The sequence below is a fragment of the Triturus cristatus genome, chromosome 4_2 (assembly GCF_964204655.1).
Source record: "Triturus cristatus chromosome 4_2, aTriCri1.1, whole genome shotgun sequence".
In the NCBI taxonomy this organism is placed as follows: Eukaryota; Metazoa; Chordata; class Amphibia; order Caudata; family Salamandridae; genus Triturus; species Triturus cristatus.
Genome location: NC_140586.1, coordinates 466,575,743 through 466,599,016, shown reverse-complemented (window position 1 = coordinate 466,599,016; position 23,274 = coordinate 466,575,743). Strand labels below are relative to the sequence as shown.

The 23,274-nt window shown below is 49.9% G+C and overlaps 1 protein-coding gene across 1 annotated transcript in view; it reads right to left on the bottom strand.

Moving 5' to 3' along the window:
- ADGRL4 (adhesion G protein-coupled receptor L4) overlaps positions 1 to 23,274 on the bottom strand; it is a 560,895-nt gene that overhangs the window by 150,469 nt on the left and 387,152 nt on the right. Inside the window, exon 11 of the mRNA XM_085601960.1 lies at positions 2,603 to 2,806. Within this exon, the coding sequence (XP_085458086.1) occupies positions 2,603 to 2,806 (204 nt within the window). The remainder of the gene's footprint in view (positions 1 to 2,602; positions 2,807 to 23,274) is intronic.

The window sequence follows — 23,274 nt, the reverse complement described above, 5'->3', positions numbered from 1 at the left end:
AATCTATTGGAGCATTCTTAGAGGGAAAGAGCCGGAATGGAAAGGTGAGGAGTTCTCTATTAGGCTACCAAGGTAGTATGAAAGAGGGTCGCGTATTAAAGCATTTCCTTTAAACTGCGTTTTGCAATTTTCAAATGCGGGGACTCGGAAGATTTCACATTGTGTTCTGTTCTCTGTGCAAGAACCACGTTAGAAACGGCACAATTGAACATTGTAAGATGGAATGATCACGGTTTGCTGAGGGAGAAACGGTGGTTTCCAATCCACCACCTAACAAAGGTATTCGCAGCTTGTGGCCTTTAACAACCCTGTGAGGTTATTGTAGATGTGAATGTGGCTCAGGATTTAAGAGTCAATTGAAAACATTTTAAAAATGGAAAGAGGAGGCAGCCAAGCTATTGCTGTTGGTTTAAAACTTCAACCTGCAGGTGCCTTTTTTTGAGTCATATTCTATGCTCTTGCATCTATTATTCATTGTGCAAGTTTAAAGTCTTCCATAGTTCGCATTCAATGAATAACAGAGGACGAATGTCATATAAATGACATTTCTTTATTCAATTTGTGACAGGTTACTTATCTAGGACCACCATTTACATATAAGCCACGCAATGCAGAGCAGCAAATAAAGTTGCTTCTTTGTGTTAAATGAACAGGAGAGAGCACAACAGGACCATATCTACTAAGATCTTGTGCTGTTGTGCTTTCTCCCAGCAGTGGCGCACTAGCCCCAATGCAGAAACCTGTGTACCATAGTGCAAGGTGAATGCATTGTTCGAAACATACGTGTTTGTACCAAGAGGGGTCCAGTACAAAAGCTATGTACCAGAGTACCACCACATCTGCACAGTAATTGTGCCATAGCTATTGAAACAATATAACGCACGATTAGATTGATTGCACCTATGCAATATTTAATAAATAATAACAGCCCACCCTTCCAAAAAAGTGCCCTCACTCCACTGCACCCTCACAAGATGCAGGGCACTCCCCAAGAATCTCCTCATAGCTGTTGTTGAATGACTCCTCCTTCTGTTAGATTTTGATGATCAAAATAGATTTAGATAAACATTTGACTACTATCTCAACCAAGAGGACTCCCATAACCTATCCCTGTAAGAACAGTATTGTAAAGAGTATGTAAAATTGACCCAAGTCAATGTGTCACAAATCACAATGGAGTAAAACCGTCAAGCAGTGAGTACCAAAGGATGCGGCAGACTTGAAAGACAAGGAACCCTATTATTATTTGGACATATGGTACCAGTGTGCACCAGTGAGGAACCCCCATTGAGAATGTCCTGAACAGGCCTGCACCATGCCCCTGATCACAAAACGTATGCACCTCTTTCAGTGCAGGCTTTATCTCTCTCAATTTTGGTCTGCCCTGGAGAGAGCTTAGTGTCCTTTAACAACCACTGGTGGACTGAACTGCATTTGGAGGGGGCAATGACCATCCTCTCCATATGCAGATGAAGTGACAGCACGCTCCTGTGGGATGGAAGAATGAGTATGTGCGTGGTCCCTGCTGTGCTGAGTCCTCTCCCAAAAGGCACCTTTATAGGGCACACAAACTGCGAGTCATTTCCTAGGCGGAGCACAGTTACAACACTAAACTTGTTTAGCGCAGGAAATAACATGAAAGTAACTTGAAGCAATGCATAGCGCTGCTATGCATTACTTAGCACCAAGCGAGCCTACCATTGGTGGTTCATGGGCGTTCCCATGCAACCACCCAAGGTTACTAACACTAAACCCTTTTTACTAAATGAAGTAGACAGGGTTTATCATCAGAAACCTGCGTCCTTTTGAAGTGGTGCAAGGAAGGGGAAATGCTTTCATTTATCCTTCCTTTTCCAACTTTGCACATTTGCTGCACTTTACAGCACACATACAAAGAGGGAAAAGGGATAAAGTTAGTCTAAGCATGATATTTTGTTCCGGAAGGCTATCCTTCCAGTACAAAACCTAGGCTTGACTCATGGAGACACCCTTGCACTATGGCGCAAAGGTGTCTCCATGGCACACGGCAGCTGATTTCAGCACTGGCGGTAGGGTAAGGAGAGGAGAGTGGCATATTTCTCTAAATATGGGGCTCTACTCCTCTCATTTTTGCACAGAGCAGCATTTGCAGCTGCTGCCCTGCATGAGTAAGTTGTAAATCTGGCCCCAACGTTCATGTTGGTAATGTGACACAGACGCAAGTGCAAATGTAATCCCCTGTTTTCATGGAGCCACACCCTGATGCAAATGGCGGCTTCTGACATGACACAAGTGAGCAATGTGTGGTTCAAAATGCCTTGGAGCAAACAGAGGAAGTTGGTCTTTTGAAATTGCGAGTTAGCCAGAGTCTTGTATCACAAGACAAGGGAGCAGCAAACAGCAGCGGCTCATGCAGGTAAGAATGGTAGGCCGGTGGGGGGGACTTCGACAGACGATGACAAGGGAAAATTAATAGTTTATTTAATTTTCCCTCGTGGTTGCCTGGCGGAACCCCCCCCAACCCCACCTCTCCTACTTGCACGGCTCGCACCTGGCAGCAAAGGAATACTGTGGTGATCATTTCAAAGTTTGCACCATACACATAACCGCATTCATAACCAACCTTATTGCTGCTAATATTAATTCCAGTTAGAAACAGCAGCTCTGCAAGAAAGAGGCTACAGCAAAGGTTCTTGTGAATTGTTGTCCTGGTGCTTTGGATCTCACTGAAGAAGAAGAAGGTGAAGATGCACATTGAGAGGCATATCAGCGAGATGATGATTCCCAATTGAGTGATCCTTGTAAGCACATTATCATGCGTAACACCCTGCGAAAGAAAAGAGAACAGAAATACTCCCTTTTAGAATATTGGATTAGTGAGCAGAGCAAACTCGACGTGCATTTGTGTTTAGGGAGAGCAGATGCGATTTTCTTTGTGAGTATTGTAAAGGGTTCTATTACAAAGAGGCTTTCTTTAAAGGTTTCATAAATTCTGGGAACAAGTCGAGGTAAGAACAATGAGTTGTCAAGCGTGTCCTTGGTGAAATACCTTTCTTAACATCCACATTTATCACATGCTGCACAATATTGCTACAGAGACATAGAAGCGAGAAAAACTTCTAATTTCTTATCATCACTGAATACAACGAACAGCAATTCAATATGTCATTCACTGCATCTCTGCTTCATGGATATCTTTTATTAGTGAGTCTGAAAGGAACCTACCCAATTCTATCCCACTGCGATTGCCAAACATACCTATTAAGCATCCATCCATTATGTATATTGCTTTTATTTATTTCACGAAAAGAGCAGTATAGCAACTTACAGAAGAGTAAATACAAAATAAGTATACACTATACAGTAGAAATAAAATAACAAAACAATTCAAAAGGCACTGTCCTTGTTCCGCTATGAATATACATGAAGGAAAACGACAACTTTATCCCCAGAACCCACGAGTAATGCAACAAAAAACCCGACCAGTCAAGAAGAAGTGGAACAAAAAGAAGCTGAGGACTCAAAATCGTTTATATTAGGATCATAGAGTGAACAATTACTTTCCAGTTACTTTTAAAAGTTTTGGTCATCATGGTCAGAGGATTTTCCAAGCTGGGGAGCTGAGTGTTGGAAAAGTCAAAATACGTAGCTGCCTGAGTATGAGAATGACCTGTTCACAACTCCCTACACACCCTTATTTGAATGATCCACATAGTAAGAAACTGCTTGACAGGATATTGAGACTATTCAAAGAACAACTAACAGACCAAAGGCCCCATCAGTATGAGGCTGTACAATGTTGTGGTATGCATTTGAATGACTAACATTTTCACACACCACAAAAGCTTGCATCTGATAAGAATCCTTACCCATCTTAGAATGGTTAGTTGAGTTTTTTTAGAGATGTTTGTGATTTTTATGTGTGATCCCCTGTACATCATAGATACCACTTTAACTTGTATATGAATATTACTCCTTTTGATTTCGTGGAGAATAATGTCCTCTTACATTACAGCTGTAAATGTGACTATCTCTTTGCATGGGACAAAGCAATTTTTAGACTGAAAATACGCTTCAGCTTATACTTTACTCTTGTACTTTTCAGTGGGTTTTGCATGGTCTTCTCCCCTTCCTTGAATTGGGGTTAACAGTTTCTAACATGACACCCATTTTGGACAATTAATGAATGGAATGTAGGTAACTTTTAACTGTTGAAGTGCCTTTGTCTACATGACAGACTTATTTTTCCTAGTGGGTTTTTACATGTTTTTCCATATTTTAAATGAGGGTTGGCACACTTCAAATAAGGTGCCCCACTACGGGGACTCGGTTCTTAGCTTGGGCCAATTTTACTTTTAATGACCCTTGCCCAGTTTTTGAGGAGACGGCTTTTGGATCTCTCTATGCAGATGCGGGAACTGACAGGTCAGACAACTGTACCAGTGAATATGTTTTCTTGATCTTGTACAATTGAGGCTGAGTAACCTGGTTTGGAGCACAACTGATTACAGATGTAATAGCATTTTGGGTATATTTCAGTGCTACTTTAGCGGTATGGGCAGACTATAGCTCTCAACACGACAGCCCATCCCATGGGTTGCTTGACTTACTTAGGTACGTTGAAGACACCATGGCTGTGTACTGTACAGCATGGCGTACTATTTATATGAGAAACACTGTTTTGTTGTAATTCATGCTGATAATAGGTACTATCCCTTTCGCTGCCAGGAGTTTCCCCCCCTCTGTGCCATGCCCTTTTTTTTTACTATTGGAGTAGTTCACGCTTAGCCCCCCGCCATAACTTTTTGTCCACATAAGGTATCCACGCTAAGTCTGTGTACTTTTCTTCAAATATCCTGAGGATTCTAAAGTTACCAGGGGTTCGTGGATTCCCTGCAGTGGAAAGAGAAATTAGGCAAAATACAGCTACATTTTTGGGTGGGAAAAAATGCTGCAGAAAACACCTGCATGTTTTTTCCTGCAAATAGGGTTTGTGGTGCTGTAATCACCATCTTTTCAGCTTTCAAGAATAGGCTGACTCTTTTCAGAAAACCAACATTTTCTACACAGTTTTGGCATTTTACTGGGACATTGTTAGACCTGGCACCATTGGCGTGGGTCTCACTTCCATTTTTTGCTGTTGCTGGTGCCTCTTATGTTTTTGCTGGTTTTAGATGCTTTGGGCACTGTGCTACTGCTATTCAGTGCCACAGTGCAAGTGCTCCCTATGTTAAACTGATGTATGGATTAGTGACTCCATGATTGGCTTATTTGGTTTACTTGTCAGACCCTAGTACAGTGCACTGTGTGTGCCCAGGGCTTGTAAATCAAATGCTGCTGGTGGGCTTGCAGCACAGATTGTGCCACCCACCAGAGCAGCTTGTAAAGTGTGTCTCAGACCTGCCATTGAAGAGCCTGTGTGCAGTCTGGTACTGCCATGTCGACTGGGTAAGTGCACCCACTTACCAGTCACCAAACCTTCCCTTTTCTGCATATCAGCTACCCCTAAAGTAGGCCCTCGGGCAGGGTGCATTGTAAGTAAGAGGTAGTGCATGCCCTGATGTGTGTGGCATGTCCTGTTAGTGAATTACAGCCATTTACGTTTTTCACTATACAAGGCTACCTGTCCCCATAGGGCGAAAAGTGTTACAGCAAACAAATGATGGACGGAATGCTGACAATGCAAACATTCTCCCCCAGTCAAAAGATCTGGATTAAATCCATAGTTCTTTTGCCCACTACGCCACCCCAGTTTGGACCCAGCCGTATGCAAATCAGTCTTGACCCTGTACCTCAGGGGAACAGTCCAGACCGAACTGCCAGGCAAGATCCTCCCTGGACCGGAAACAAGCATCCTGGGACCAGTTTCAGGGTGTGTCATCCTTCTTCAGCCAGGCTAGCTTGAATCCAGTGGCACACAGAGCAAGGGACCCACGTCTGGGCATACCCATCCCACTTAGGGCAAAAAGTGTTACAGTAAACAAATGATGGACGGAATGCTGACAATGCAAACATTCTCCCCTAGTCAAACGATCTGGGTTAAATCCATCATTCTTTTGCCCACTACCCCACCCCAGTTTGGACCCAGCCATATGCAAATCAGTCTTGACCCTGTACCTCATGGGAACAGTCCAGACCGAACTGCCAGGCCAGATCCTCCCTGGACCGGAAACAAGCATCCTGGGACCTGTCCCCATAGGCCAGAATGGGCAGTTTGATTATAACACCTTATAATCATAACTGACCCAGGGAACATGGTAGAAAAATGAATTTGCCTGAACTCGGAATGATAAAATACATCTTTTAGTGAAGTTGGTTTTAACATTCTGTGTTTGAAAAAAATACTTTAAGTAAGTAGGTATTTTCTTGCCTAACCATCTAAGCCTGCCTCTGCTAGGTTGTTTATTCCATGTCTGGTTTGTGAGTGACAGAGGCTGGGGTGGCTCCAGGAGACAGGGCGAGTCAGCACAAGGCTGAATAGACCTATCTGCATGAGGAGTGTTGGGAGGAGAAGCACCTAGCACTGAATAGGGCTGTGCCTGCCTTCCACAATGCTGGCTCCACCTCCTGTGGTGTGTCTGAAGACCCTGGCCCACACTGACAAAGAAAGAAGGTGTACACTGGCAGGATGCACCCAAAACTGGCTTGGACTAGGTACAGAAAGTCTCTGCCTTCAGAGACAAAGGATTTTTGTGTATAAAAGGGGGACCCCGACCCCAGAACTTTACATCACTTCTCGGAATCAAGACAAGCCTTTGCTGAGGAGAAGAGCCAGGAAGCTGAAGGAGAAGACTACCCCTGTGCTGTGTGTTTGGGGTTGGCCTGCAGTGGTTGCTTCATTGCCAAAGAAAGGAGAGGAGGATTGAGTGTGATTTTCATCAACTTGCAGAAGATCTCCAAGGGCTTGAACTTGAGCTTGCCTCCTGCCTGAAACCTCAGGGATCCAAGACTTCACCAACCAGCTCCCCCCTGAATTCCCTTGCTGGGAAGTGCCTGCTGTTGTGCTGGGCCTTCTGAGAGACTGCTTGTCGCTGGGAGCTGGAAGCGCAACTCAACTACGAGAAGCATGTCGCCGCCGCAGCAGTTGCCGTCGCATCGCCAAGGAAGCATGCCACCACTGCCGCTGTCGCCATTGCATCACCGAAGGGAGTTGCATCACCGGAGAAGCGTGCCGCCGCCGTACAGGTCGCTGTCGCACCACTGGAGAAGTGCGTCGCAGGGCCTGTTGCGGCTCATAAGATCAACGAGTCGCTGCACGGCCATTGGGCGTGCACGCATCGCATCAACGGTGACGCATTGTAACCAAGACGCCATTTTGATGCATCGCACCGAAGAGAAGTATCGCATCGAGGTGCCATCTTGTCGCTTTGCACCAGAGAGCAGTAAGAAACCAACAAATCATCTCCCCACACAGAAAGGAAGCGAGCATCAACTCTCCTGCGCAGCAGTAAGGAACTGACGCATCCACTCCCCTGAGTGTAAGGAACTGACGCATCACCTTCCCTGCGACCCTTTTGTTTGCTTTGCGTTACGCTTGCAAGGTACTTTGAGAGTAAAGTGTCAAATTTACAATTTAAAGAGAACTGAGCTATTTCCTACCATTTTAAAGTCTATTTTTGAGTACAATATTGTGGATTGTTGTTGTTTGGTCTTGTGATAAGTCTATGTAAAAACACTTAAGTTTATAATACAACCTGTGTGGTGTCCATTTGTAGTGTTGTTACTGTATTACTGTGTATGTGTTCACAAATGCTTTACACACTGCCTCTGAGATAAGCCTGCCTGCTCGTGCCAAGCAACCAAGGGGGTGAGCAAGGGTTATTTTAGGAGTGCAGCCCCTTACCCTGACTAGATGCAAGGGTCCCTATTTGGTCAAAGAGACCCCCCCAAATCTAAAATTGGTGGCTGGGGTGGGATTTGGACTTGCATTTGTGACTCACATACAGTGATTGGTGTACACTACTAGTGAGTGCAGACCCTAACGCAACCACATACATTTTGGGAGAGTTTTTTCCTTGAAACTTCTTTTCTATTTTTGATTCTTGAGAACTGCCAGTCTTTTCTACCACGAGTAAGCCAACATCCATAGCATCTATAGACATTGAATTGGAAGAAGAGAGAATTGATGCTTGCACTGTGCCTAATCTCAAAGCTTTGTGCAAGAAATTTAAAATCTCTGTGAAAGGCCTCTCCAGGAAAGAGGAATACCGAAAGGCGCTGAGGGCCTGGGTGGAATCTAGGAATGCCAGTGAGCATCCTAAGGAGCCAGTGGTGGAGGCAGAGTATTTAGATGAGCAGCTTGAGAGGCCAGTGGGCCCATCCAGGGAGAAAGTACCTTCCAGGGAGACAGCAGTGTTTCTTTCAAGGGTCTGTCCCCAGGATAGCTGGAGGACAGAGAGAGAGAGGGTGCACAAATTGGAGCTAGCTAAGCTGAAAATGGATGGTCAGAAAGACAGAGAGAGCAAGAAAATAGAGCTTGGGATGGAATCGGAAATGAAGAAGTTAGCCTTAGAGGAAAACAAAATGCATTTTGAACATGAGAGAGTGTTGAGGTAGTTGGAACTCAAGGCCAAACGTTTAGAGGTTCCCCCCTCTGGTGGCAGCATACTGCTAGTGACTGTAGAAGAAAGGGCCTACATCCCCAAGGAAGTAGTTAAAGATTTCCACAAGAATGAGGATATTGTTCAATGGTCAATGGTTTAGGGCCTATGAAGCTGCAATGTTGGCCCACCGGGCCAACATTGCAGGACTGGGGATTGGGGACCGGGATTGTGGAACCTTGCTGAGGAGGCAGACCACTGGGTGAGCTCCCGGGTCCACAAGGGTCATGTGGGAGACTTCGCCAAAGGTGGGCAGGGTCCCCAGCAGAGGAATGGAGGGACAAGGGTAAACAGAGGGAGTTCCAGAAAGGCCCCAAAGTAATCTCCAAAGGAACAAAGGGAATGGTTCCCAGCCTCCCCCTGAGAAAAAGGCAGGGGCCCAACAGATAAGCCTGTTCAAAGGGGGCCCAATACCTGTTTTAAGTGTGGTCTAGTGGGCCACTGTTCTTATGATGCTAGATGTTCCCTGTATGGGAAGATGGCACCCACTGATGCACCACCCCGGCAGATGGCTAGGGTAGCTCTGGAGGAGGAGATGGGTGCCCAAGGTGGGTGGGGTCCCACAGAGATGTCCCTAGTCTCTTTAGAAGACTGTGAGGTGGTCCCCAGGACACAGCTGCCTGGTAACACTAAGAAGTACAGGCAGTGGGTGACCATCAATGGCCATAGGGTGGAAGCTCTCAGAGACACTGGAGCCAGTGTGACAGCTGTCAGTTGTCAGCTGGTGTCTGAAGAGCAGGTAATCCCCAATGCATTTTGCCCAGTTGTTGCCGCTGACAACAAACAGAATCACTGCAAGGTGGCTCAGGTTCCCTTTGAGTGGGGGGATCTCAGGGACTCTTCAAGTAGCTGTGAGGCCAGCCATGCCTGTTGATTGTCTGTTGGGTAACGATTTGGAGAGCTCCCCTTGTGCTACGGTGGAGCGAAGTGCTCATTTAGAGATGCTGGGTTTGCCTGAGAGGGCACACGTGACCACTCGGTCAACGGCAGCCAGTAAGGGTGTTCAAGAGGACCTGGAGCCTAAAAGAGTGGCCCAGGTGCCTGCCTTAAAGAAAAGAAGCCGGGGGTGCAGGAAACCTGCCCCCACAGTTCCCACGGTCCAGGAGGAGGCAGACCTTGAGGGGGATGCCCTGGAACCCACAGGGGAACAGGTAGCTTAACGGGGTACCTGCCTAAGCTGACCCATTGGCAGCAGGAAGGAGGACCCTCCTGGGAAGAGTTCTGGGAGGAGCAGAAGAAATGCTCTTTTCTTGTGGGTTTTTGGCAACAGGCAGCAGGTGATCAGTCTGGATCACATTGGATCTACTGGGAGAATGTTCTCCTGTATAGTGAGCCTAAGGTTGCTGAGCCTGGGTCAGCCCGTGTGTTGGTGGTACCCCAGTGCTTCAGAGCCTTCCTACTGGGGCTGGCTCATGATGTGCCATTGGCAGGACATTTGGGGCAGGACAAGACCCTTGAGAGGCTTGTCACCCACTTTTATTGGCCCCAAATGAGCAAGAGTCCAGACACTCATTGCAGGACCTGCCAGACTTGCCAGGCAAGTGAAAGCGTGGGAGGAAGCACAAGGCTCCTCTCCAGCCTTTCCCTGTGGTCAGCACCCCCTTTAAAAGGGTGGGCATTGACATTGTGGGGCCTCTGGATCCCAAGACAGCCTTGGGCAACAGGTTCATCCTGGTCTTAGTGGACCATGCCACCCGGACCCGGAAGCCATCCCTCTCCGGACTGTGACGGCCCCCGTGGTGGGAAGTGCACTGATTTTCTTCCGCGTGGGGTTCCCCAGAGAGGTGGTGTCAGACCGTGATACCAACTTCATTTCCAAGTATATGAAGTCTCTGTGGCATGAGTGTGGTGTAACATATAAGTTCACCACTCCTTACCACCCCCAAGGTAATGGGCTGGTTGAGAGATTCAACCGGACCCTCAAAGGCATGTATATGGGTCTTGAGGAACCAATGAGGTGTCACAGAACTCCCTAGGGTTCAGACCCTTTAAACTTCACCCAATGAGAGGATCCCTGAGTTTGGTCAGGGAAGGCTGGGAGCAAGCTCCCAGGAAACCTCCCCAGGATGTATATAGCTACATGTTGGCCTTCAGGAACCAGACTAGGCGATTCAGACAACTCACTCAGGCGAATCTGGAAGCCAGCCAGGTGGAGATGAAGCGGTGGTATGACCAGAATGCCACTCTGGTTGAGCTTCAGCCTGGTCAGAAAGTGTGGATCATGGCCCCAGTGGAGCCCTGTGCACTCCAAGATAAGTGGACCGGACCATTTGAGGTGGTGGAGCGCAAGACTGATGTCACCTACTTGGTGGACTTGCGGTCTCCAAGGAACCCTTTGTGGGTCCTGCATGTCAAATGCCTGAAGCCCCACTTAGAGAGGTCCGAAGTGGGCATGCTCCTAGCAACAGATGCTGGAATGGAGGAGGAGACTGAGCCTCTTCCTGACCTCCTGTCTGCAACAGAGCGAGATGGGTCAGTGGATGGTGTGAACCTCTCTTCCACCATGACCCCTGAGCAGCAGAATGACTGCACCAGTTACTGGGACAGTTTTCTGATTTGTTCTCATGATATAGACACTGGGGACAGTCCTCCTGTTAAGCACAAAACTTACAGAGTGACTGACAGGGTGAGAGCTTGCATCAAGGAGGAGGTCTCCAAGATGCTTGTTTTGGGGGTGATTGAGTCCTCTAACAGTCCTTGGGCCAGCCCAGTGGTCTTGGTCCCAAAGGCTTCCGCACCGGGTGTCATGCCAGAACTTCGGTTCTGTGTGGACTACCGAGGGCTCAATTCAGTCACCAGGACTGACGCGCACCCCATCCCCAGAGCTGATGAGCTCATTGATCAGTTAGGGGCTGCCCGGTACATCAGCACGTTTGACTTAGCGTCTGGGTACTGGCAGATCACCCTGACTGATGGGGCAGGAGAGAGGTCAGCATTCTCCACATCAGATGGGCACTACCTTTGGGATGAAGAATGCCCCTGCCACCTTGCAGAGGATGATCAACCAGGTGTTGGCTGGACAGGAAGAGTTCAGTGCCGCCTACCTGGATGACACTGCAGTGTTCAGCGCCAGTTGGAAGAGCATCTGCGCCACCTTTGGGAAGTGTTGATGTCGCTGCGGAGAGCGGGCCTCACGATCGAGGCGAGTAAGTGCCAGATCGGGCACGGTTCCATTGTGTACTTTGGGGTACCAGGTGGGGAGCGGCCAGGTGGTGCCCCTACAGCCCAAGATTGAGACCATCCTGGCTTGGGAACCCCCCAAGAAGCAGACAGTGTTGAGAACTGTTAGAAATGGGATTTCTGGTTGGCTGAGGCTTGCGCCAAAGCCAGGCAGAAACCACTACTCTAGTCAGGGCTGGGGAGTTACACGCCAAAGATAACCCCTGCTCACCCCTTGGTAGCTTGGCACGAGCAGTCAGGCTTATCCCGGAGGTGATGTGTAAAGCGTTTGCGCGCGCATCCAGCAACAACACCCAAGGCCCACCACAAAAGAAACTCCACACAAGGCATTATATAAAAATAGCCTTTGTATTACCAAAACACATTAGATAAAAACACACACTTTACAATGTGCCAACAGGCACGGGCAGAGTTTACAAGGGATTATATGTACAGGGGACAGGGCCACATGGACCACTGTCAGGAATTAGCACTTTGTAGAAATTAGCACTTAGAACATAGGAATAATGCTTTAGAACATAGCACATACAATCACTGTAGCACTAAATAACATATGTAGCACACGACCAGTAACTACTGGTAACAGGTAAGTACCACCTACGCAACCCTACGAACCAGGACCTCACTAGCACCACCTGTACTAGGAGAAAACAACCACCTAAGTATTACAATACCTGTAGGGGTAAACGCACATTACACATAATGCATCACATTCAGAGGTGTAGGGAAGGAAAACACATGATGCATAAAATACATTCAGAGGTGCAGGTTTAGGAACAATAGCGCAAAACTCACATTAGCCACCACCTGTGGCAGTCCCTAGGCCAATTGGCCTTGTCGGGGCTAGGACGCCCTGTGTCCAGCAGAGTCAGGGCAAGACTGCGCACGCAGTCTAGGCAAAACACCAAGCGCCCAGGAGCAACTGAGCACAGCCTACACGTTGCAGCTGCCCACTAAGTGCTGGGCAGCTGGGATAATGCTGGGGCACCAATGTGCCTTTTAACACAAGTATCGCCGTCACGTGGGGCCTCTCTGGGCTCTACCCACAAGACATGCCCCCTAGAGCCTTTGTGGCTCTGAACATCACTGTGGGGCAAGGGGGGAGCGGCCCGCTGCCTGCTGGGGCCGCTCTATCACTGAACAACTGGTGCCCCCTTCGTTGGAGTCCCGCTCGGGGGACTCGTTAACAAATAATGTCCCCAAAAGCGTGGGAGCCTCGTGGGCTCTGAAAACAATGGGCCCCTTCGTTGGAGCCTCTCGGGGGCTCAAGGACACTGCCCCCTATGTTTGAGTCCCACTCGGGGGACTCGTGACACCCGCGGCCCGCGTTGGAGCCTCACAGAGCGTCAGGCGCTCTGCAAACAGCGATGCTGCTCTCACTCACCGGGATTCTGGCGGAGGCGGCGCTGGTGTCTCCGAAGGCGGCGGGGCTCTCCTCTTCCTCACGAGAGCCCCGCTCGGGCAGCCAGGACCTCGGGGACCCTTTGCTTCTCGGGCGAGGGCACCGGGGCGCAGGGTGCATAGGGCACTCCCTTATGCCCTACACGCAGAAAACAAAATTTATTGCGTTTTGCAATGTATGGTACTCCAAATAACTGTAACTTTTTTGTTCAGACGCTGATTGCCCCTGAGTCGACTAGACAGACAAGATTGCTCCTGAACATCATTATTCTGATTAGCATTTTAACTGTTTACTTTGTTATTCAGGTAGTTTGTTTAAGAATTACTTTTTTTGCATTTTTAGGCCTTACTTTCGTTTACTTTCAGGTGAAGGTCTCACACTTCTTTAGTCACTTTTAAAGGTCTTTTTCTTTATCTTTCACACATTGTGGTAACATGTTGGGCTTGTAACATGTTTGGGGTGATCCTAGATGTACTGACTGTGGATCTACTTAGGAGTTATGAAGTCTAAACGTATTGTTTAAAATGTTTCCTGCCTCATTCTAAAATTGGTATATTTAATTTTCTACAGAAAACCCCGTCCTATTTTAGGGCTTGTTGCCCCTCCTGTTGGTGGCCCTGAAGAAGGTGGTTCTCCACCGAAACGCGCGTAGGCCTACCCTACTCATCTAGAGGAGAGGTCCCAAGAGACCCAGCACCATCAGAAAAGAACTGTGCCAATTGTTGTCTCTTTCCCTTCATTATTTTGGGGGACTGTGCCAAACCTCTAAATGTTTACTACTATTTTAAGAGTATGAGTATGACTGATGTATGATTGAGAGTATGATTTGCTTTGTGTCATATTAGTCACGGGGTTATGTACATTCAAACATAAGTGTTTTCTGTTTTGTATATCACCAAATGAATATGTATGTGAAGTGTTTATAAAATGATGGATAGTATTTTCTAAATAGATCCTACTTAATTGAAAAAAAGTGGAAAAAATAAAAATGGTTAGTAAATAATACCTTTTCTGTTTAAATTTTCATTTAATTTATTATGGTTGGCAGGTGAGAACTTGTCTAAGTCTCTGTTAAAGTAATATAGGTCCTGACAGAGTTTTTCCAGATATTCTCTTAGGCTCCTGCCTGCTCCGGGGCCCAAACAAACAGTCGTGAGTCCTCGGAGGGAGGCGGGGTAGGCTCCCGCCCTCCTACTTCCGGTTGTCCCGGAGTCCCGCCCCCGGCCTGCCTGACTTCCTTCGAGCCCGGCCACGGCGGTGATTAAACCTCGGCAATAAGAGGGGTAGGCTCCCTCGTAACCAGGGATATATGGCGGGGTGGGCACCCGCCATGGAATAACACAAATAAGCGGGGTGGACACCCGCCAACACGGCAAAATAGCAGGGAATACCTACGTCGGGGTTCCCTCGCTAATAATTGCAGCTCCGCGCTGCTGGCCACAAATAAAGCGCTCCTAGTGCTATAAGTGAAAGAAAAGCGCTTCCAGGCGCTTTAGGGGAAAAATAAAGCGCTCCCAGCGCTTAAAGGAGGATACAAGCAAAGTCCAGCAAAGTTCTCCCCTGCATACAGCAAGGCAGGGGTGGGGGGGCAAGGCTGGACCCAGAGCCAGCTCACTGGGCCTCCAGGCAGGGAGGTAGTCCAAGTGGCGGTCCTCTGGTCCAGCAGCAGCCGCAGCCCCCCTCAGGCAGGATCCTGGAAGAGAACAAATCTGTGGGGACGCAGCCCCATTTTTATACACCTTTTCCCTTTGTTCTGGGTTCAGGGTGAGGGGGAAAACCAGTTGCAGCTGGTTGGGGAGCACCCTTGATGTGCTCCGCCCCTCACTCTATTCACTGGCAGGGCTAGGGTCATCAGTCGCACCACAGGGGGTGGAGCCAGCATTGTGTGGGGAAAGCCCTGCCCTATTCAGGACCAAGGTGCACTCCTCCCCAGCCATCAGCATGCTAATCTCACACTCACCACTGGGGCAGACCCAACCAGACTCCTGGAGCCAGGCTCACCAGCCAGCTCCAGCCAATCACACACCAGACACACTTTACACTAATATGCCAACTCCTAGAAGTAGCACTTCCGCACATGACATATTCATGCATTATATATCATTGCGAAGCATTCGATCACACGAGTCCGCACATACCAAACTCGAGCCTGCACACTCCACGCATCAGGAACTACCAGGGACACATTCTTTCCCATGCATTCCTATGGGAGGGCAGGCCTATCTCACCACATGCACTCAGAGTGCGCACGCACTTTACTCTGGGACACAGGGAAAGTGCGCAGAAACCAAAAATCATTACCACCAGGTCACCAGTAAAAGCAAAAAGTTCAGGGGTGAACCTGCCAGAAGGGCCAAGTCCAACACAACCCCCTTCCAGCCAAAACGCAGGGCAGACCAATCACCACCGTGATGGACTTCCCTGCTTGGGGCGATAGAACATGGACGCGGGCCCGCAACTGCAGGGACACCCTCCTGTTCTACGCCACGGTGAACCCATGGAATTCCTTCTAAAACCACTGTCTGGACCAACTGGGCTACCCCACTGGTACTCCCAAGCTGTCCGCGGCCGAGACCAGGTCCTAGGTCACCCAGGTGCCACCGGTCCTTGCCTAATCACAGAGTGGGGGGTAGTAACCTCTGGCACATAGCGGCCATTCTCCACTCTTCCTGTCTGCAAGACAGGACTAGACTGCCACTGGTTCTCCAGCCTAGGGTCTACAACCTCAGGTGGACCAGGAGTCTCAGGGAAGGCTCTCCTCCCCCTACCTCTTCTCCTAGGGTTCCTCCTGCTCTGACGAGGGGTACACCTAGAACGCCATTCCAACCCAGGGTTTAACCCCTTAGGTTGCACCGGGGTCAGAGGTGGGCTCTCCCACCCTCTGCACCCCCTTCCAGAGCCCTGCTCCCTACCAACTGGGGCGGTACCTCTGGAAGAAGAACCGGTCGGGACGCTGGTTACAGACGTCCCACCCTTTAGGTCAGGCTGACCCTGAACCTGGCCTCCCAACCTCCGGTCTAGAACCTTTGGCGGAATAATCGCCTGGCACTCCAGGACTTCTGGGGATTTAAACTCCATCCCCCTGAGGCTAACATACGACACATAAGTCGGGTGACTGTCTGTCTGGCGCGGATCTCCCGTCCCCTGTCCACCTGACAGTGCGCAGAGATCCCCCAGAACAGAAGTGGTGTCCCCATGGCCACTACACGGGATCCTAGCCCAACTGGGTAGTCCCTGACCCACTGGCTCTTCCACTGGGAAACTCATCCCCCAATCACTCCTCACACTGGACTCCTGTACTCTCCCTACCGGAGCGGTACTGCCAGACTCTAGAACCACAGGAGCCCTGTTTACAGGCGCTCCAGGTCCTCTACTCATTAGGTGATCTTCCTCAAATGGACTAACAGGACAGCCTAGGTCCCCAACCTGGTGTTCCCTCAAGAAACCATCCAAGTCCTGAGGCAGGGCTTCGTGCGTCTGGGGACCCTCCGTCACCCTCTCACTCATGCTCCACTGAGCCAGGCAGTGAGCCCCTACACCCTCCTCGCTATCCTGGGACCTAGCTGGGCTACACTAAGCCTCTTCCACCACGCTGGGCTGGAAGATACCTGAACCACTACTTTTGGAGTCACTCCCTAATGACCCTAGAGAACCTCTAGCACTTTCCCAGTGCTCTGCTTCATCCGCAAGCTCAAATGGCTCAGACAATCCACACCCCAACAGGTGTTGGCTCAACCCCGGCACACAACAACTGAGCAGGTGTTCTTTAAGAACCAGATCACACAGTTTATCAAAATCATTTTCTGTGGGAATCCAATCAAACAGTGCATTCTCACATTTATCCACAAACTCCTCCCAAGACTGGTGAGACAGTTTCCTACTGCCCCTGAATTTTAACCTTAACTCCTCCTCCTGGGGAACAGGTACCAGACTGGGGGAACTGGGACTGGGATTTCCTACACTGAAATCTATATAGCTACCACCACTGGACTCAACCCTCCCTGGGGAATCCAGAAAACTACCACTGCGCTCAGGGGACAACTTACCCTCCAGAGCTAGTTTCTCTCTGGCAAAGGCCCTCTCAGCCTCCGCCATCTGTTTCTGAGCTAAGACCCTCTCGGTCTCCAGCTTGGCATGCTCTATCCTGAGCTTCTCCATGGCCAGCTGATGCTCCCTTTCTTCCCTCCTATCCACCCACTCCTCTGGGGACGGGGAAAGGGATAGGGTGCTGCTCCTGACACTGGACCCAGCAAGGGACTCCCTATCTATGGGGTCTCCACTATCTACTGGCGTCCCTGTCAGGTTCCTCTCTTCCTCCTCTTCTGAATCTTCAGGGCTCCCCACAGACCCACCACCCTCCTGGTGTGAGGTCGGGCCCTTATCCTACTGCGCTCAATACCCCATTGACCCTTTTGCCATAGGATCAGGCTGCTTCTAAGTTCGGACTGAGTGTCTGACTCATCCACCCCTATGTCTCTCTCTTCACAGAACCTTACCAACTCCAACATACTGTACCCAAACAGATCACAGAAATCAAAAGCTGGCTCCATTTTGGCGGACGTTCTTGAGAAAAGATTACACAGGGAACCTAGGGGTCTGAGCTTAACAGGAGCACACAATTCACAAAAAGGGTTCAGCAAGCTCTCTCTCCCAGAGAACTCACACTCACTTGCCTAGTGCCACACACCATTCATCCACACACAACCCTCCCCTCGGACTGGTAAGGCAGTTTCTACAACCCCTGATTCCTCAACCTGACTACAAGTGACACAGGTACCAACTCTGGGCGCAGGGCGGGGAACAAATGTACTGGACACTATTATGCTGCCACCACTGGATCCCACCCTTACTGGTGAATCCAGAAACAAATTTCCACAGAAATGACAGTTAAAAGCAACCTTAGAACAATAATCCCTATACCATGTGACTATCTAAATGCAGAGTTTTGTGGTGCAGCCAGTTGCTGCTGCGGTACAGCGCAAACGCAAGTCCAAATCCCACCGCTGATCACCAATGTTAGAAATGGGATTTCTGGTTGGCTGAGGCTTGCGCCGAAACCAGGCAGAAACCACCACTCTAGTCAGGGCTGGGGAGTTACACGCCAAAGATAACCCCTGCTCACCCCCTTGGTAGCTTGGCACGAGCAGTCAGGCTTAAATCCGGAGGCGATGTGTAAAGCGTTTGCGCGCGCACCCAGTAACAACACCCAAGGCCCACCACAAAAGAAACTCCACACAAGGTATTATATAAAAATAGCCTTTGTATTACCAAAACACATTAGATAAAAACACACACTTTACAATGTGCCAACAGGCACGGGCAGAGTTTACAAGGGATTATATATACAGGGGACAGGGCCACATGGACCACTGTCAGGAATTAGCACTTTGTAGAAATTAGCACTTAGAACATAAGAATAATGCTTTAGAACATAGCACATACAATCACTGTAGCACTAAATAACATATGTAGCACACGACCAGTAACTACTGGTAACAGGTAAGTACCACCTACGCAACCCTAACCACCTTAGGAAAATATCGCGCGGGGAACCAGGACCTCACTAGCACCACCTGTACTAGGAGAAAACAACCACCTAAGTATTACAATACCTGTAGGGGTAAACGCACATTACACATGATGCATCACATTCAGAGGTGTAGGGAAGGAAAACACATGATGCATAAAATACATTCAGAGGTGCAGGTTTAGGAACAATAGCGCAAAAACTCACATTAGCCACCACCTGTGGCAGTCCCTAGGCCAATTGGCCTTGTCGGGGCTAGGACGCCCTGTGTCCAGCAGAGTCAGGGCAAGACTGCGCACGCAGTCTAGGCAAAACACCAAGCGCCTAGGAGCAACTGAGCACAGCCTACACGTTGCAGCTGCCCACTAAGTGCTGGGCAGCTGGGATAATGCTGGGGCACCACTGTGCCTTTTAACACAAGTATCGCCGTCACGTGGGGCCTCTCTGGGCTCTACCCACAAGAAATGCCCCCTAGAGCCTTTGTGGCTCTGAACGTCACTGTGGGGCAAGGGGGTAGCGGCCCGCTGCCTTCTGGGGCCCCTCTATCACTGAACAACTGGTGCCCCCTTCGTTGGAGTCCCGCTCGGGGGACTCGTTAACAAATAATGCCCCCAAAAGCGTGGGAGCCTCGTGGGCTCTGAAAACAATGGGCCCCTTCGTTGGAGCCTCTCGGGGGCTCAAGGACACTGCCCCCTATGTTTGAGTCCCACTCGGGGGACTCGTGACACCCGCGGCCCGCGTTGGAGCCTCACAGAGCGTCAGGCGCTCTGCAAACAGCGATGCTGCCCTCACTCACCGGGATTCTGGCGGACGCGGCGCTGGCGTCTCCGAAGGCGTCGGGGCTCTCCTCTTCCTCACGAGAGCCCCGCTCGGGCAGCCAGGACCTCGGGGACCCTTCGCTTCTCGGGCGAGGGCACCGGGGCACAGGGTAGGCTCCTGCCTGCTCCGGGTCCCAAACAAACAGTCGCGAGTCCTCGGAGGGAGGCGGGGTAGGCTCCCGCCCTCCTACTTCCGGTTGTGTCGGAGTCCCGCCCCTGGCCAGCCTGACTTCCTTCGAGCCCGGCCGCGGCGGTGATTAAATCTCGGCAATAAGAGGGGTAGGCTCCCTCGTAACCAGGGATATATGGCGGGGTGGGCACCCGCCGTGGAATAACACAAATAAGCGGGGTGGGCACCCGCCAACACGGCAAAATAGCAGGGAATCCCTACATCGAGGTTCCCTCGCTAATAATTGCAGCTCCGCGCTGCTGGCCACAAATAAAGCACTCCTAGCGCTATAAGTGAAAGAAAAGCGCTTCCAGGCGCTTTAGGGGAAAAATAAAGCGCTCCCAGCGCTTAAAGGAGGATACAAGCAAAGTCCAGCAAAGTTCTCCCCTGCATACAGCAAGGCAGGGGTGGGGGGGCAAGGCTGGACCCAGAGCCAGCTCACTGGGCCTCCAGGCAGGGAGGTAGTCCAAGTGGCGGTCATCTGGTCCAGCAGCAGCCGCAGCCCCCCTCAGGCAGGATCCTGGAAGAGAACAAATCTGTGGGGACGCAGACCCATTTTTATACACCTTTTCCCTTTGTTCTGGGTTCAGGGTGAGGGGGAAAACCAGTCGCAGCTGGTTGGGGAGCACCCTTGATGTGCTCAGCCCCTCACTCTATTCACTGGCAGGGCTAGGGTCATCAGTCGCACCACAGGGGGCGGAGCCATCATTGTGTGGGGAAAGCCCTGCCCTATTCAGGACCAAGTTGCACTCCTCCCCAGCCATCAGCATGCTAATCTCACACTCACCACTGGGGCAGACCCAACCAGACTCCTGGAGCCAGGCTCACTAGCCAGCTCCAGCCAATCACACACCAGACACACTTTACACCAATATGCCAACTCCTAGAAGTGGCACTTCCGCACATGACATAATCATGCATTATATATCATTGCGAAGCATTTGATCACACGAGTCTGCACATACCAAACTCGAGCCTGCACACTCCACGCATCAGGAACTACCAGGGACACATACTTTCCCATGCATTCCTATGGGAGGGCAGGCCTATCTCACCACATGCACTCAGAGTGCGCACGCACTTTACTCTGGGACACAGGGAAAGTGCGCAGAAACCAAAAATCATTACCACCAGGTCACCAGTAAAAGCAAAAAGTTCAGGGGTGAACCTGCCAGAAGGGCCAAGTCCAACAAGAACCTTTTTAGGACTCACCGGGTATTACAGGAGGTTTGTCACCCTTGACAGAGCTGACTTCCAGGAAGCAGCCCAAGAAAGTGAACTGGACTGACACCTGTCAGAAAGCTTTTGATGCCCTGAAGACTGCCATGTGCACAGCGCCCGTGCTCCTGGCACCCAACTTCTCAAAAGAGTTTATTGTCCAAACAGACGCTTCAGAGCATGGTGTGGGGGCTGTTTTGTCACAGATCAATGAGGAGGGCCTAGACCAACCTGGACCCTTTTTTAGTAAGAGGTTACTTCCACGAGAACAGAGGTGGAGTGCGATTGAGGGTGAGGCATTTGCTGTGGTCTGGGCAATGAAGAAGTTGAGGACATATTTGTTTGAGACTCACTTCTGGGTTCAGACAGACCACAGACCCCTCAAATGGTTGATGCAGATGAGGGGTGAGAATACAAAGCTGTTGAGGTGGTCCATTTCCCTACAGGGGATGTACTTCATGGTGGAACACCACCCTGGTACAGAACACGCCAATGCTGATGGTCTGTCCAGATTTTTCCGCCTTAGTGATGAGAACTCCCAAGAGGTAGGGTAGTTCTCCCAACATTTCAGCTGGAGGGGACACGTGTTAGACCTGGCACCATTTACGTGGGTCTTCCTTCCATTTTTTGCTGTTGCCTCTGATGTTTTTGCTGGTTTTAGATGCTATGGGCACAGTGCAAGTGCTCCCTATGTTAAATTGATGTATGGATTATTGATGCCATGATTGGCTTATTTGGTTTAGTTGTCAGACCCTAGTACAGTGCACTGTGTGTGCCCAGGGCTTGTAAATCAAATGCTGCTGATGGGCTTGTAGCACGGGTTGTTCCACCCACCTGAGCAGCTTGTAACGTGTGTCTCAGGCCTGCCATTGCAGAGCCTGTGTGCAGTCTGGTACTGTCATGTCGACTTGGCAAGTGCACCCACTTACCAGTCGCCAAACCTTCTCTTTTCTGCATATCGGTCACCCCTAAAGTAGGCCTGCGGGTTTGGTGCATTGTAAGTAAGAGGTAGGACATGCCCTGATGTGTGTGGCATGTGCTGATAGTGAATTACAGCCATTTCCATTTTTCACTATTGCATGGCTACCTGTCCCAATAGGCCAGAATGGGCAGTTTGGTTATAACACCTTATAATCATAACTGACCCAGGGAACATGGTAGAAAAACACATTTAGTATGCCTTAATCAATCAATCAGTACATTTGTAGAGCGCACTACTTACCCGTGACGGTCTCAAGGTGCTGGGGGTGAGCTGCTACTGCTCGAACAGAGAAGTCTTGAGGAGTCTCCTGCAGGCCAGCAGGTACTGGGTCTGTCGTAGGTGGATGAGGAGGGTGTTCCAAGTTTTTGCTGCGATGTGGGAGAACGATCAACCACCGGCGGTTGCTCGACGGATGCGGAGGATGGTGGCGAGGGTGAGGTCGGCGGAGCAAAGCTGGCGGTTCAGGGTGTAAAAGGTGAGTCGTTCGTTGAGGTACACAGGTCCGGTGTTGTGGAGAGCTTTGTGAGCATGGGTGAGGAGCTTGAAGGTGATCCTCTTGTTAATCGGGAGCCAGTGCAGGTCTTTCAGGTGGGCTGTGATGTGCCTGTGGCGGGGGATGTCGAGGATGAGGCGTGCGGAGGCTTTCTGTATGCGCTGTAGTCGTTTCTGGAGTTTGGCTGAGGTTCCTGCGTAGAGAGCGTTTCCGTAGTCCCGTCTGCTGCTAACGAGGGCCTGGGTGACTGTCCTTGTGGTACCACTGGGGATTCATCTGTAGATCTTGCGCAGCATGCGGAGGATGTTGAAGCAGGAGGAGAAGATGGAGTTCACTTGCTGGGTCATTGACAATGCGGAGTCCAGGATGACTCCCAGGTTGCGTGCGTGGTTAGTGGGCATCGGTGCAGCTCCCAGTGCGGCCGGCCACCATGAGTCGTCCCAGGCGGAGGGGGTGGATCCAATGATGAGGACCTCCGTCTTCTCCGAGTGCAGTTTCAGGTAGCTGTTCCTCATCCATTTGGCGCTGGCCTTCATTCCTTCATGGAGGTTGGATTTGGCGGTGGTGAGAGAGAGGATCAGCTGGGTGTCATCGGCGTATGAGATGATGTTGAGGTCATGCGATGGGGGGATGTTGGCGAGCGGTGCCATGTAGATCCCTGAACTCAGAATGATAAAATACATCTTTTATTGAAGTTGGTTTTAACATTCTGTGTTTGAAAATACCACTTTTAGTAAGTAGGCATTTTCTTGCCTAACCATCCAAGCCTGCCTCTGCTAGGTTGTGTATTCCATGTCTGGTTTGTGAGTGACAGGATCTGGGGTGGCTCCAGGAGACAGGGTGAGTCAGCACAAGGCTGGATAGACCTATCTGTATGAGGAGTGGTGGGAGGAGTAGCACCTGGGC